At 40.2% G+C, this 17299-nt stretch overlaps 1 protein-coding gene across 9 annotated transcripts in view; it reads right to left on the minus strand.

Annotated features, from left to right (window-relative positions):
• Positions 1–17299, minus strand: part of EBF1 (early B cell factor 1) — a 372164-nt gene that overhangs the window by 117534 nt on the left and 237331 nt on the right. For 5 of the 9 annotated variants that reach the window (XM_015585196.2, XM_025043177.1, XM_025043180.1 and 2 more), the window contains exon 8: positions 6557–6698. In XM_015585196.2, the coding sequence (XP_015440682.1) occupies positions 6557–6698 (142 nt within the window). The remainder of the gene's footprint in view (positions 1–6556; positions 6699–17299) is intronic. The other 4 variants (XM_015585198.2, XM_015585197.2, XM_025043178.1 and 1 more) reach the window with 1 other exon arrangement.

The raw sequence follows: 17299 nt of genomic DNA on the forward strand, positions 1-17299 counted from the left end.
CCAGAGACCCCACCAGCCTAGGTCAGCCTGAACCAAACAGGCATTGTGGGTGGACCCCCAGCCCTCCAACATCCTATGTAACCCAGGGACTATTTAGATGTGCAACTCCTGAAATTCACGCTTGTCCAGTAAACCATGGACAAATACAGAGAGCACACAATGGATTTTAACAGGAATGAGCTATATGAGCAGGTTGCATCCCCTCGCTAGGTCTCAGTTTCCTTCTCTGGAAAATAAGGAGATATCATAGATGGCCTCCCATACCCCCATGGCTCTTCATGCAGCACGAGCTGTGACTCAGCTGTTGACCACGGTGAGAGAGGAGAGTGACATTGGGGAGGGTACATATCTCTTTTTTGTTTATTTTCACTTATCTAATTTTAATTTTGTTGGGGTCAGACAAGTAATACACAATTCATAAGTCAAACAGCAACAGCAGCTCTCTAGTCTAAAAGCTTTAAAAAAGTGAGTCTCGACAAGTGCAAAAAGAAGTCAATGGCAAACTCTTTCTAAGCTACTAGTGAAAAAAAGTGAATCGACATGCCAAAACCATCTAGAAAAATAACTCTCAAATGCTTGAGTTTCTTCCTATTTTGAACACATGCACTATTGAGAGAATGAGACGTGATCGGGGGTGATGGCTTCAGGGCATAGCCAACTCCCCGGTAAGCTTCCAGGGCTGGCAGGGAAGGGCAAAGTTATAAAAAGCTCGGAGCAATCGGGCCTTGGGCTTTCACGGCACACTAGCGGTTCGTGTAATTGAAACTGAGTTCGTCAAAGCCCTGCTCATTGGATCCCCCCACCATTTCACAATTGCCACTGACCATCCCAGCAGCCCACGTGGGCCTGTGTGCCCTGGCCCTTGGCAGCCACCCCAGTCTTGTCTCGGGGTCACCCTCCCGGTAGCTGGGAACAACAGGAGCCATCCCAGTGTCTTTCAGTACTTTGAACTCAATAAGCAATAGCCTTTGTATATGCTGTTCCCTCTGACCGGGAATTCGTTTCTATCCTCTTTGCCTGGTGAAAATTTGTTTATCTCTTGGGTTTTAACATAAATGTAATTTTTCTCAAAGAAGGCTTCCCTGACACCTCACTCCTTCTCACTCCTTTTATGGTCCCTCTTTTAGACAACTCTAATGAGTTAGTTGTAAGTTCTATTTAACATCTTTGGCCTCCATTTACATCACGAAGTCTATGAGGACAGGAAATGAATCTGCCCTGTGCTACTGCACCTAGCTTAGTGTCTGGCATGCTACTGCATGTTTAGTATGAATGAATGGAGGGAGGGATGATTTGAAATCCACCTTGCTGACAACGTATTCCTTGGCTGGAGAGCCAAAGAAAGGGCTCTACTAGAAATAGCCAGTGGATTTATCTGTTCTTCTGAAGCCCTGTCCCTCTAAACGTGCCTCCTGAAGAAGGTGTAAGACCAGGGAAGGCATGTGTCGGTGGCTTCAGTTCAGAGGACCAAAAAATAGTACATGCTAAGAGGAGTTCTAGAGGTGGCCCAACTCAGCTGTCATTGATCACATACAAAACTACAACCACAAAAGCAAAGTAACCTTTCCAGAGTCATACAGCTAGTTAAAGGCAGAGTCGGGACCAAAATCCAGCACTCCAGTCAGACAGCCTGATCCTCCTTCCAGCCGATACTGACTGGCCACTTCTGAGGCTCTCGTTACACAGAAGGGAGAAGAGCAGGCCTCTCCCTTCTATTGGAAGCTCTACACTGTCTCTCAAGGAGTAATCTCCCTATCTTTCTCCACGTCCATAAAACAACAAATTTATGTGCAGCTGGGCACAGGGAGTCAATGGGGCTGGATACCCAGGGGTAACCAACGGAAGCAAAAACTGCTTCTGTCTGGAGCAAAAGGATTAAAGGAGGTCAAATGCTAAAGAGCAAGGATAACACCATATTGTCAGGGACAGCTGGAAGGGGACACTACAATGGAAAGGTCAGAGCTAACTGGCGGTGGGGAAAATCTGGTTTTATTTCTCTAACACCGTAATTGGAGCAAGGAGAAGGGCCCAGGGATTCTATCACCGCTCTTTCTTCTACGAAGTATTTTTAGTTTAACCAAAGCCCACTTTTGTTTTGATTTGATTTATTTTGGGATCCTGGCACATTTACACTTCACATCTCAATCTTTATAATTGCTTTGAAGGGAAACTTAATTCATTCGTATCTGATGCCCACGAAAGCTAAATTTCCACTGTTTTCCATTTTTAAAAAGCGGGGGTGTTTAAAATCTACATTTGAGCCAAGAAACCAAGTAGGACCTGAGGTCAGAACTCACGAACATAAAAATGTTCATCTTCTAAAAACTCTTGATTAATAGTTCTACTGATTTTCCAAATAAACATGAAGATTGTACAAATTCATAACAATAAAAAATAACTCTAAAGCTGAAGAACACCCAGTTGGGGCCTTAAGCCCACTCCCAGACAGGGCACCTCCTGATGGCCAGCTGAGCTCCCTGACCCGCTCACTTCCCCAGGGACCAGGGAGGAGGCAAGTCCTCCAGGGGTCTAGAACGGAGAGAGAGAGAGAGTGAAGAGAAGAAGGGAGGAAGTGAGAAAAACACATGCACGCCAAAATAAAAGTCCCCTAAAAAATGAGCATTTAAACGGCTTGTCAGATGGCTTCCTGACAGAGCCACTAGAGTGTATGCACAGGCATTTGCATAAATGCTGCCGGTGAGTTCACCATAGCTGCGAGCGCTAATGGTACATAAAGTAATTTAGTCACTTCTCCCGGCATTCTATGTCAGAATGATGAGCACCGGCACTTTGCCTTGTTGCATATTAGATCATTAGATAATAAAGTGTTAGTGCATGCAAGCTGACAGGGTCCCTGCTCTGTAGCTTTGTGAGGGCACCACATTTTGCCATGGGGGAAAAAATAGAGAAACTGATGCCACGATTGGCCTTAAATTCAAGTCAACACAACCTGAAACTCAGGAGAACAATAGAACATCAACACTCCCCAGGCCCTTTGAAGATCCCAGCACACAGTCCCCAGAACTGGCTCAAGTGAGGGGAAGACAGGGTGGGCACTCCAGCCAGAGTTGTATGTACATTACCACTGGGGGTGACAATTCAGTGTCTTTGGTCCCAAGCCTACGCTTTTTCAAAAATTAGAACCCTGAGAGCAGTTACGTGACGTTCTGAGGCTGCCTCTCTCCCCAACTGTACATCTTCCATAAAGGTATTGCTTAAAGTGGAAATCTCGCTAGCTTATAGTGTCCCATAAATATCTAGCCAAAGAAAATCTCACTATTTTCAATGAAGAAAAAAAAAGAGAGAGAGAGAGAGAGCAATTACCACAAGCTACAGCATGCAGAGATTCACCTTTTTTGGACCATACGAGACTCTATAAAATAAATTTGCCTGTGTCAGTTCTCCTACCTGACATACAGGACAGTTATTTGAGCACAAACGTTTGTGAGTCTGAGGGTCACACAGGGAAGACTGCATGGATGTAAAGCATAGTCTCTATCTCTCTTAAATGCAGGAGGATTGAGTCACATAAGAGAACTTTCCTCCAACTGTCTGACAAGCAGGATATAAATGGAGATGTGCAGAGTAACTCAAAATAATTCAGGCTACCTATAAATGAGATGGTGAAAAGCCCAGAATGAGGGGAAACGAAGGCTCCTACAGGTCACCTAAAAGGCGAAGATATTTGGCATGTCTCACTGTACAGCAGCTGTTGGAGGTGGGGGTGCAGGAGTGGTGGGGCCGAGGGGTGAGGCGTGGCTCTGTAAGTCTTAAATAGGGCAATTTCAAATAAGATTTTTCAATAGCAAGATAAAGTATTATCATACCCCCCAAATCAACATGAATTAGCATCTAGGTCCACTCCCACACATCACCAATGAAAGAGTCCACAGTCACCCTTTGCTGAGTAGATATTTATGTAGCTATCATAATGAAGTGTCTACATGAGTGGGTGGTTATGTGTGGTTGGTCGATTCATTCTACAGAGAAGCATGTTTCCATGTTACTGTCATTACTAAGAACCTTAAGGAAGCATCTGCCATTTTATTCTTCTGGAGACAAGAGAAGTAAGGCTTTGGAGAGAGGGAGGCCCCTCGCTAAAGGAGGTAGGACATACCCACCCCTCCAATGGCGATTAATCATTAATAAATAGTGAAATGCCAACATTTTCTTGAATAATATGGCAATAATAACATGGCCATTTGTGGACTGGTAAACTGGAACAGAGGGATAAAATGTTGTCTTTAAAATTTAGAATAATATGATATTGCAACTTACATATTTATACGTACATCTAGAGGTGAGAATATCTGAACTGGGAGGCAATTTAGAGATATTTTAATCCAGAGACTGCAAACTATTGGCCTGTGGCTATATTCCTCCTAAGTGACATTTTTCCCCCTCTCCTCTCTTCAAGGTTTAAAAGTTTTGTCATTAGTTACCAACGATTAAAAACTAAGAAAGTTTTAATTCTTGGCCAAAATGGAACATCTGGCTCCACTGGGCTCTTACGCCCCTTGGTGACAACTGCCTGGGGCTGGGAGCAGCAGAGCATGAACTTGCCTTTCTTCCGCAGTCCCCACCCAGCCCACTTCCCCTATGTGACCTGCCCCCACCCAAGGCACACATTTTCACCCTGCCCCCCACACCCCTCCACAGATCATCACCTTCACTTTGCCTAGAAGGAACCTAAGGATCTCCAAAAGTAAATTGACTTGTCCAAGGTCACACAAAGGCTAGACATGAAACTGAAAACTGAATTTAGGTTTCCTGACTCTTATTTCGAGACTCTTTCCTCCACCTCATGATGCACAATAATGTTCCTGACCTTCATTCACTAGAGTACCCTTTCTAGCAGGTGGTTTTTGTTAGTTCGTGTTGTGTTCTTTTGTTGAGGGAGGACTTGCATGGTGTCACGAGCTCTCTCCCCAGCTTCTCGAAAGCAGGAACGGGGGCTGAGTGTGGTCTTCACTTGGAGCACATTTTGAAACTGTGAACCCATGACTGGCACATTTCAAAGTGACAGTCAAGTCTGTCCCCGGACAGGGCAATAACTAACCAGTCACAGTCAAAAAGAAGATGTTAGCTTTTAGGCCAGTGCTCTCTAAATTGTGCCCACTGAACATGTACCTATATTTCCTTCTTCCTTTCACCTAAATGTCTCTAGTCACACAATGCCCTAACTGACTTCAAAGGTATTAAAAAGACAACATTACTATAAAGTGAGGATCAGAATAATTTTAAGAACAGAAATGGAACTAAGAACATAATCATGAGCAGGTGTTTTAGATGGCCTCCTGCAAAAAGTAATATCCATCCATCTCTGCACTAATGAAACCACAAAAAAGCACCTTTTGAAAGATGATGGTTTACCTTAAAATCACTGTAAAGCTGGATGTTGTGAAGAATCCCTTCTAAGAATGTTACATCTGGCTAACTAATAAAAGTACAGTTTGTGTATTCCTTAAGCAGAGAAAAAAAATCAGGCAAAAATGAGGACAGTGGTGTGTTTATTAAACTGGGATGCTGGCAGGGAAGGGAGTTTTTTCTACCTTATGAACTACATCATGGACTGCTCAAGACACTTGGTGATCTGTATGGTAGTGTTTAAAAAAGAATCCTGCTGATCTAGCAAACTGGAAAGTGAAGTGGGGAAATGAATTAAGAGTTTAATTTGAGGAGATTGGAGAAAATCTAGCATACTATTGGTACTCAGTAGTCTCAGTCACTGTTTCTTGGATGGAGTAATGGATAGATGAACAGATGAATGATGGATGGATGGATGGATGCATGAAAAATGGATGGATGGATGAATGGACGTACAGATGAATACATTACATATACATGTAGTGCAGAAACATTCAGACATTCACTCAATTCAGCCTTTTTTCTTTTGAGTGGCATTCACTTTTCTTTATTCAAATTTTTATCTGGTTTCCTCCAGTCCTCTCAAAGGCACAAGTGATTAGCCATAAAATCAAGACAAATGTGATTTCTCCCCACCAAAGTCTACCTACAGAAAGCAGCCTCTATCATGTAGCAATGAGGGGAGGGGTAGGTACAGAGCACAGGAGGAACATTTAGTTCAGGCCTCATACTCAGAAAGTGTCTCCGAACTAGACTCTGGATTTTATCCTCAAATGAAGTTAAGTATGTAGTCACAAGCATACACCAGCAGGATTGTAAGGAGGACAGAGTTTATTATACAACCAGGTCATTGTAAATTTAAAATGCATCATGATTTTTGTTTCCCTGCTTTGGCCTTTCTTTATTCTTTTAATCAATTGGAAGCTTAAAATAAAGCAGTGGTGCAGGTTTCCCTCTGTTTCTCAAGAAGAAGGAAAGATACGTCAGCCATTTCTAGGGGACAGAATGTGCAACGAGAAAGTCTGGGACTCAAAGATATTTCTTGTCTTTAAATATACAGCATCAATATTGTTCAACAAGACTCTTGAAATTTGAAATGGGGCAGAAAATGTGGTGGAGTCGGAAGAAAGAAACCAAATAAATTCACAATTAAAGTAGCAATGCCAACCAATGAAAATGATTCGCCTACCATGTTCCAGATAAGAGGGCGTACCTTCCGAGGGGTCAAGCCTCCGAGCCCTCCGCCCGTGCTTGGAGTTATTATGGACAAACATGTTATCAGAGACTGCCAGGACATGGCCATCCACATTGACTGTCGTAGACACCACGACCTGGAGACAGAAGAGGGAAATGAATGAACATTTTAATATAAAAGCACGGAGGGTAATAAACTCAAGTTAAATAAATAACAGCTGGGAGCTGAAGAAAATTGCATAGCTATTTCACATAATAACTGGTGCTTATGCTGTACAAGTCTAACAAGAGGAGCTATTGATGAGGGGGTCTTTGGCATGGAACGCTTTTGATGCAGTTTTAAGTAAAATTGCACAGTTTATAGTTATACAGCAGAAGGTACACTGTTAACCATAATTTTAACAAGAGGATCTTTATTAGCATATTTTTTTACACAAGGGTGGTTGTGTTTCACCTAAATTACCCTTCAGTTTAGACACTGAAGCAGATATCACAGTTGATCATGCAAATAAAAATCTTTTGAATCTTTAAAATATTTCCCCCCCTACTGTGTCAGGGTTAAGAGGATAGAGAAATGAAAAAGAGAGTGTTCGGTGAGAGCTGGGATGGAGCTTTCTCTCTTGGGTATCTTTTTGGGGTTTCTTGTACTTTTTTCTTCTCACATTGGTTTAGCTAATCAGACCAAAGCCCCTTGCACCATCACCACCCCCTCCCCCCCAAAAATCTCTGCTCATTAACAGTCTTCAATCTGTATTTTAAAGCCAAAAAAAAAAAAAAAATGGTGGCACTGGTCCAAGGTACAATTCAGATACCCTGGCCACCTCATAAACTGACTCTGAAGCTGGTTTGCCAGAAAGGACATGAGCAAAGGTGTTTTCTCAGAGAATTTCGACTAAAACAATGAGAAGAAATGACCTACACTTCTCCTTATATTAAATAGGGAAGAGGATTAAAACTGAAACCCACAGAGATATGTTTATTCATGCGACCTCTTACAACCAAATATAATAATTGTCTGTAATTGCAGCTTCGGCGCCCACCTCATGCTTTGACATGGGAAACAGCAATCAGCCAGCTCCCGTTTAATCCACCTATTATGTTGACTAATTAACTTTGCTCGACAGTTTATTTCTTCCTCCATTATCAGCCCCTGTCAGCCGCAAGCACCCTGCAGCACAGGGGGGACCTCGGGCTCTTTGATTGATCACCGATAGATTGACATGCAGATTAATTTAATTAGAATCACCTCACTTGAGAAATGAAAGACAATGGCAAGAGGGCTAATAGATCTGCTCTCATAATGAGGCGAACCTCCAGAGCCAAGGCTGAGGATTTCTGATTTATTTTGCTCAATTCCCCAGTTGCTTGGGAAGACTCTCGCTTTAATTGTTCTTGGTTTTGAGAGGCATTAGCCTCTGAAGAGGTGAAATGGTTTACAAGGATTGGCACATACTCAGGCCCCTGTTTCTGAGGAAGTCTGTTCTCCAAGTTGGTGAAAGGAGGCACTGACTTCGAGTCTTGGGCAATGTGGCAGTTTCGCCACCTGAGTTGGGCAGAGGGGAAAATGGGCTGGGCCTTGACTGACACCTGCGAATTGTCAGCCCTGCCTGGTCCTCTTTGTGGGCCCCTATTGCCACCAACACCTGCCATACTTAAAAGTTCCACTGTCCCCAGCTTTGACCTAAAACCATCCTGGAGAAATATGGCAGATTTCCTCTCCCACTGCCTCAAAGATGGCAACAAACTGAAGGCAGCGAGCACACTGCTCTCGATAGAATCATGGGGTTGGGTTGATTTGATTGACTGATTTGATCTAGGCCCACCTCTCTGCTCACTCGAGGTCCTGCCCCTTGCATTTAAGCCCCTAGAATCTCTCAGACCCGAATGTGGAAGTCAGGACATAGTCCCTGTAGTCATCCCACTCTGGGGCCTCCCCGGGATGACAGAAGGGGAGGGCTTCCATGTGGTCCCCTTAAGTCCTTTCTCAGTGCCCTTGCCTTGGCTGCCAGCAGGACCTGAGCCTTCCCAATTTTATTTTTTAACTCTGTTTTATTAAAATGCAGAGTAAACAATTGAGAGTATTCTCCTTAGTCATTGTAAAACCCAAAATTCCGGCTAGGGCAAGTCGTTCAAAGGAAGAACCCGTAAGTTCTAAGGAGCAGTTTGCAAAGTAGTTTTGTTCTTTCTTTATGATTAACCAGATCTGACACAGCCCGAAGCTTATGTGTATGTCTCATCAACTGTAGATTAATTTAAGAGAAAAAGGAGATGGAGGAGGAAGAGGAGGGAAAAAAAAAGGTCTACTGTTTTATTTTCAGAGTATTATGTGTGGTGACAGAGTCCATATTATTTAAGGCAATAGAAACTCACTTTTCTTTTTAGTTAGGGAGATGACTTCGTGGGACATCTACAATTATATAACAGAGCTGGGTCTTTCAAAGAAATTTTGATTTACTGCGAGACCACAATTGAGTGGTCACTGGAGTCGTTAGCTGAAGAAGCTATAAAAGGAATCCCAAACGGTCTGTTTTCAGTGTCAGGAAATACAGAAAGTGGTTATGCTAGATGTCTGTCTTAAGAGAAAAAAAAAGCCATGACAATTCACCATGCACCTGTAAGACAAAGCACCACAGGCTTAAGGCTTAAAATATTCAGTACCGTTTAAAGACATTTCCATCTAATTCTTATATTGAACAAAAATGATAAAAACTGTTAAGGAAAAAAAAAAAAGCTACACCCTATGTGTCTTTTTCTTGACAAAAGAAAAATCAGCAAGACCACATGTGTGATAGAATCATTTCATTGAAAGACCAATTAAAACTGGAGAAAGATAACACAGAGGCTCTTCATGCCTTTAATTTCTAGAAAACACCTAATATGTTCCTCAAAGACTCATGACATAATACATTTTTAACTTCCCTATCCCCAAATAATTTCTCTCATTCTGATTTGGAAATGATAGGATATATTTAAATAAAATATATGCTTCAATTAATCCACAGAGCAACTTGTAAATATTTAAAAATCTGTGAAATGCAAAGTGGGCACCGAAGTGTCTTTTAAAAAATAGGCCCATAGTAGGAGGGAAAAGGGCCTTTACAGTCTAACACGAGATTAATGAGGTGCTGACATATTCACGCAGGCAAGGGGACAGACAGGCCTGCCAAATCTTCAACCTTCCCAAATTTTGTCAACAAGCTCAGCTTGAATTCGGGACAGATAAACATGGAAAATGATTTTACACTGGGCTCCACCACCCCTTCCCTCTCTGCCCACTTCTTCGTTCTCTTGCCCAGGGAAAGCGATGAAGGGAATTTGAAGACCAAGAATATTTAGAATTTTATGATATCTGTTATAATGAAACCTTTACTCTCTAGAATCACACTGTCCAATACAGTAACCACACACTATTTAAACTAATTAAGTCAAATTTAAAATTCCATTGTTCCTGAGTCTGCATAGCCACATTTCAAGTGGTCAGTAGCCACATGTGGCTAGAGGTTACTATATTGGACAGAGCAGATATAGAATATATCTATCATTGTAGAATGTTCAATGGGACAGTGCTGCTATAGAATGGTTTTGAAATAAATCGTTCCAATTTATTCATGAGGATGTCTAAATTACATCTCCCGAAATAAGTATTAGTCTAGGTAGGCATGTTTAGGGCTGTGTACATGTGTATTTTTAAGAATCAAATTTCTATTTGGGGGAGGGGTGTAGCTTTTTAATCTAGAGATGGGATGATGGATTCTCAGTGTTTTCCATGGTTCCTTCTATCTGGGTTCAACCCTTCAGGTGAGAGATTCAGTGTGATAGGGATAAAAATGGCAGAAGAAAAGTCTGCAGCTACCCATGGACTTCAGAGGTTTAACACTGATATTTTCAATTTCTTGGCTCATCTCAGTGGATCAGAATCTTCTCTGTTATATCCTGGACCTAGATATCCGTAAAGATTATTATTTTTACTATTTCTCTTTCTCTATTTAAAATTGGAAAAAAGTCAACACAAAATTTATTAATCTTGACTCCCAAGCTTTATCGGTTGATGTGATTTTGGCCAGGTTAACTTAACCTTTCTAAGTCTCAAATGGAAATAATAGTAGTACCTAACTCATAAGGCTACTGCAAAGCTGACATTATTTAAAGTGCCTAGCGTGGTTCCTGGTTCATATTGAGCACTCAACAAATGTTAGTAACAGTACTTATGTAGTCGTAGCTTTGTTGGTGATTCTCAGCAAAAGGTTCTAGAGAATGTGTCCAGCTGATAATCTAAAGCCTCTTGATTGCCATAAAGAGGACCCAGAACAAATAGTTATTTTAAATATAAAGATACAGAAATTATTTATTCTATGTTCACTGCTCTATCAGTCTAACGACGAAACAATTTTAAGGACTTTTGTGCACATGACATATAATAATATAATTTAAGCCTCTTGTGAATTATAGATTTCACTGATTTATGTAATTTTGCTTTCTAGAACCCATCTGCATCTTAGCCTGTCACATTCTAGGCTTGAAACTAAATGAAATCTTACTGCTTTGAAAATAGTCTATAAATTAGACATTTTATCAATTCAGTTTAGTTTTCCCAATATTTTATATGAATGAAGGGTTCTCTGGAAGTATTGTTGTTGATTGGTATTTCCTTGCGATCATGCCTCAGGCTGTCCCTCTTCCCTTCATAGCAGGTAGGAGACCTTGTATATCCCAACTATATTATTTAAGATTCATGAAGCATAATCTCTATTTCATGAGCAGATTTTCAGACATAAGCAGCTAAATTCATTAATGGTAGAAGATCAAATTAACAAAAGTAGCAGCTCAAATGGGAGATGAGATTATGACAAAAGCCACCAAGAGTTGAAATCTGTGCCTTTAAACAATTCTACAACAAATAGGCAATCAGGGAAAATATTCGAACATAAATATATTTTCAATACTTAAATTTAGAGTATTTTAGTAGTAAGTACCTCCCTCCAAAAAAAGAACCACTTTAGCAAGTTAATTTTAAATGATTATTGTTTTTTTAATTACAAATTTTAGCATTCAATGCTGATATATGGTAACTCAGTGTAAGGGAATTGATGCTAAATTTGGTCATTACATGGCTTCTTTAACTCTGGTTTTAGTACATGAAATAAAAGGCATTAAGCAACATTCCATGGAATAATACACAGCAATAAAAAGAAACAAACTGTTGATACACATGGATGAATTTATAAAGAATTATTCCAAGTGAAAATAGCCAGTCTCAAAGGTTTCATACTATGTATTATGGGCTAAATTATGTTCTCCCCTGCTTCTCCCCCTTCCCCCACCCCTCCCCGCCAAACAAAATTCTTGTATTGAAGTCCTAACTCCTAGTACCTCAGAATGTAAATATATTTGGAGACAAGGCCTTTAAAGAAATGATTTAGTTAAAATGAGGCCTTTGGAGTGGGTCCTAATCCAATCTAACTGGTATCCTTCTACAAAGAGGAAATTTAGACAAAGAGAGACACCAGGGTGTGTGTATACATGCAAAGAGGAAAGACCATGTGCTGACACAGCAAGAAGGTGGCCATCTGCAAGTCAAGGAGAGAGGTCTATGAGAAAATCAGCCCTCCTGATGTCTTAATCTTGGACTTCCAGCTTCCAAAACTGTGAGAAAATATATTTCCATTTTTAAGCTACCCCATCTGTGGTATTCTGTTATGGCAGCTGTAGCAAACTAATACACTGCACAATTCTATTTACATAACATTCTTGAAATAAAATTTTAAAAATAGAGAACATATTAGTGGTTGCCAAGGGTTAGGGACAGAGGGAAGATAGATGTGGCTACTGTAAAAGGATAATAGAATGGATGCTTGTGATAGAAACGCCCAATATCCTGTCTATGGTGACGGGAATATTAGACCATATGATAAAATTTTACAGAACTAAAAACACATACACATACAGATGACTACAAGCAAAACCAGAGAAATTTGAATAAGATGGGTGGATTTATCAATGTGTATATCCTGTATGAATACTGCATAGAACAATGTAGTATTACCATAGTTTTGTAAAATGTTACTATTGGAAACTAGGTAAAGGGTACACAGGATCACTCTATATCATTTCACACAACTGCATGTGAATCTAAAATTATAGCAATAAAAAGTTCAACTAAATAAAAGGTATCGGCAATCAAGATATCCTTCCATGAGTGAATGATATACAAACTTGCAATCCATAGAATGGAATATTATACAGCAAAAAAAGGAAATGATCTATCAAGATACAAAAAGCCACAGAGGAACCTTAAATGCATATTACTAAATGAATGAAGCCAATCTGGACAGACTATATAGTGTATGGTTCCAACTATGTGACATTGTGGAAAAGACAGAAGTATGGAGAGAGTAGAAAGATCAGTGGTTGTCAGGAGTTTGGGAGGTGAGGGGTATCCTTCTAAGAAGAGGAAATTTGGACACAGAGAGATGAATAGGTAGAGCACAGATGATGTTAGGGCAGAGGAACTATTCTATATGATTCTTTAATGGTGAATATATAACATCATGCAGTTGCCCAAATCCATAGAACGTGTATCATCAAGCGTGAACCCTAGTGTAAACTATGGACGTTAGTTGACAATAATGTATCAATATTAGTACATCAATTATAACAAATGTGTCACACTAATCAAGATGCTAATAATAGGCGAAATAGAGGAGGAATTAAGGGAGTCTGTGGAAGCTCTCTGTACGTTCCCCTTATTTTTCATTTTTCTGTAAACCTAAAACTACTCTCCAAAATAGTCCATCCCATCAAACTTCTACAGGACCTCACACAGCCCACACTCTCCACCCTACCTGTCCTCTGAACCACTCTTTACCGACTCTTCCATTGTTAGCATCACAGGAGACCCGAGAGATCAGCCAACATAATGGCTTCCAACAAACAGTTTTCAAATGTAGTGATGGGAATAATACCGCAGAGAGGGAATCCTAAATTCATCCATAGCGAGGCTGCATACTAAAATCATATTTAGTACATTTCCATTGTTGAAATGGGATTAGATCATCTCCCTATGGAAACATGGGTTATCTTGTGCACACAAGAAGCTCTGAATTGGTAGTTTCACATGGCTTCGAATAATTTTAAAATAGAGAGAGTGAATCTTATTCAATAATGCCATTAGGTTGAACAACACGTCATCACATGAAGTTCATAAGAGAAAACATCAAAAGGAATCCCGAGCAGTCATGACACTGTGAGTTTGTCCAATATCTCCTTTTATAGCTTGGAAAACTGAGGCCCAAAAGTATTAAAAACATCCTCAAGGTCATAGGACAAATTAAGAGCAGCAGCAAGCTTGAAGGTAAACTTGCAGACTCCAGGTCCAGTCCTTACTCGTAACAGCCTCCAGTCTCTCAATCCACTCACCTGGCTTGAGTCCACCCTCCCGAGACTCTCCTGGTATTTTCCAGTACACATCTCTAGCGTCTATGTGGCTGACTACACTTAAGTATTATTTACATTAAAATGGTCTGCAGCAGTTAGGTCTTCATTAACTTTGTCCTTTAAAATATCCTTGACTGATAGGGAATGAGATATTCTCTAAAACCTGCCTGATTGCTAGTTTCTCTCTGGTTGAAAGATCCCAAATAAGTCATTAAAAATTATGAAGGACGCATGAACCTACAAGATGTAACAGAGTGGAACTGCGGGAATAAGGGCGCGAGTAACTGAATTAAATTCACACTTTAAGGCTCAGGGCAAAAATAGCTCTTCTTTTAACAGTTAGACGAGAACAGACACCCCTAACACTTATGCTAAACTAATTTGGTCTTTTGGAAACTAAACTCACCTTCTATACCCTGAACTGTGACACATGCTAGACATAAAAAACTCATCAGTGATCTGAGCCTGGTTTCCCCCTCTCTGGATCAGGATACTTTTGATGATCTTGACAGTGTCATTGGCATTTAAATGGTGCTCTCAGTTATCTCACGGGCCATTTTAAGTAGCAGTGAGCCAAAACACACAAAATTGCCATGAATGCTCTCCACCAAGGGGACTATGGCACATGGAAGTTGAAATCAGGAGAAAGAAAATAGCATATTGGTCAACAGCTCAGATTCCAGGGTCAGACAGTTCTGAGTCTGAATCTTAAATTCATCACTTACTAGTTAGTTACCTTAGATAAGTCACTTAATCATAGGAATAAGTTGTAAGCCTACTATGTACCAGCCAGTACTCTATGTATTGGAGAAGCTGCAATGAAAAAGGCAGATAAAGTATTTGCCCACCAAGACCTTCGTTCTTAGCAGGAGAAGAAGGGGGTTGTCAGACAATAAGTAAGTGAGCAATGAAAGCAAATTTCAGAATAAGAAAAGGTTTAAGAAGAAAATAAAATGGGGAGGGGGCAATGCCTAGGTGGGAGCTATTTTTGATTGGATGATTACAGAAGGCCTCTCTGAGGAAGTGACATTTTCGCTGAAATCTGAGTAAGAAGAAGTATCAGCCATTCGATGAAGTGACAGAGAAACTTCCCAGGGAGATGGAATAGCAAGTGCAAAGATCCTGCAGCAGAAATGAGTTCAGTGTGTTTGGGAAAGAGAAATGAAGGAAGAGAAGGAAGGCTAATGTGCTTATTTGGAGCAAAGTAAACAAGGGAAGGAGCAATAGAAAAATAAATAAGGGAATACATGTGAAACACTTAGTGTCTCACACATAATAAAGCTCTACAAGTTACAACTTAAAAAGTGGAAGAATATAATAATATTTTTTTGTTGGTAAGTCTCAGTAAGTATTGGTATCCTCAGAATCAATATCCAATGGCAACACTGATCAAACCGAACACTTTTCTATCTATCCTTTAATGTATTTTACATTTTTTTTCAATAACGACTGTACTTAATGTAGAAATTTATTTCCTCTAAGTGCAGAGCTACCACTCAACAAATCCAGTTCATAAGGATTCCTTCTCAATGATGCACAGTTTCTGCCAAGGCCCAGCATAAGGCTCATGCCAAAATACATATTTGCCCAATAAGCCGTAATGGTTTAATATGTCAGGTTGAAAATCCACCATTTGTATTTACCATGTTATGTGAATTAATCCTGTATTCTGAAACTATCATTAGAGCTGCTTTCAGTATAATTAATCAGTGTGGTGCATCTTGAAATTATTCTGTATGAAGAGAGTGATTGCAGCTCGGGCCCCTAGCATTCTGTTGGTAAAGAATTTAATTGCAAGATGTGCTATTTGTCAAAACAATATAAGACGAAGAGTGGGGGAAAGTGGCAGAGAAAGAAACAGGATGAGAACATTTCCTTCCTTATTTAAGTGCCTTTCCACGCAGACTGAAAATGCAGAGGTTGGGTATGTATTTTAAGAATCTTCTAATGATACTCTATAACATATTGATTCAGAGCCTCTTCGGGTTTTTGAATAAAGAACAAGCATCCTCCAAAATTTATAGAATTCACCAAAATAAAAAAGGAGGCAGAGAGTTGCCCTCTAAAGTCACTTCCCATGTCATTTTTAAAAGAACATACATTTTGGGAAGGAATTTGGGCTGAATAGCCTGGTGGTTTCACCCCATATTTTCTATCCCCGACTTAAAATGACTCAGAAGGGAAGGGAGATGCTTTGTCTCTTCAGATAAACATGGATTCTGGGCTTGCTGATCTCTCTGCTCAGGAAATTCTTCGGGCTTGTCTCAAGACGATTTATTCTTATCCTTTAGTTCTGAGCTTAAATCTTATCTCCCCAGAAGCTTTCCCTGGTCACCCACTCTAAAGAAGGTTCCCATCACCCACTGCACAGTTATTCTCTCTCATAATATCCTGTTTAATTTTCTTTAGAGCAATATTTACGATTTTTAATGATATGCAATTATTAATTTGTATACATTTGGATGTTGATGATAATTGTTCTGTACACATCTGTTTTCTCTTCTTCCCGGGCTGCACAACTAGATGTAAGCAGGCCTCCCTTGGTTACATACGGCCACGTGACAGACTTCTAGCCAGTGGGATATGAGCAGACTTGACAAGGATCATTTCTAAGCCCAAGGTTTTAAGAAGTCCTTGTGCCCCCTTCATGCACTCTTCACCCTTCAGATGGATGAATGGGGACAACTAGGTTCTAAAGAACAGTGGACACACAAAACAAAGAGAGACCAGGTCCCCATATCACTTCCTGGACAAGATTCACTCACCAATAGTAACACCTGCCTGGTACTATTATGTGAGCAAGAAATACCTTCTGTTGCATGTGAGCCATTATATATTCTTTGGTCTATTTGTTATAGCAGCTAGTATTATCCTAACTAATAGACCCCAACTAGAATACAAGTTTCATTAGAACAAACTCCCTGTCTTTCTTGTTCATCACAATATACTCACCACCTACCACATCAATAAATACTACTGAGTGCATGCATGCATGAATGAATGAATATATCTTACATTTATATTCATATGTAGTCATAGATCTAACGTTTATACATAGATATAGATTTATAGCCTACGGGAAAACTTTGTTGAAGACATAAGATAAATTTGGAAACGTATACTTCACAGCCTCCAGATTTTGTAGTATCTGCTGTGATGATAGCTTGTACCCAATCTTGCTCCTCCTCTCGCCATCCTCATTCTGCCAGCCCCAACAAGGAAAGCTATTGATAAGGATTTAAATCTTAACCTTGACAACCTAGCTCTTGTCAGTTAAAAACCAGACCCGTGACATGGTTTTAAC

This window comes from Pteropus alecto, unplaced genomic scaffold (genome assembly GCF_000325575.1).
Source record: "Pteropus alecto unplaced genomic scaffold, ASM32557v1 scaffold40, whole genome shotgun sequence".
NCBI lineage: Eukaryota > Metazoa > Chordata > Mammalia > Chiroptera > Pteropodidae > Pteropus > Pteropus alecto.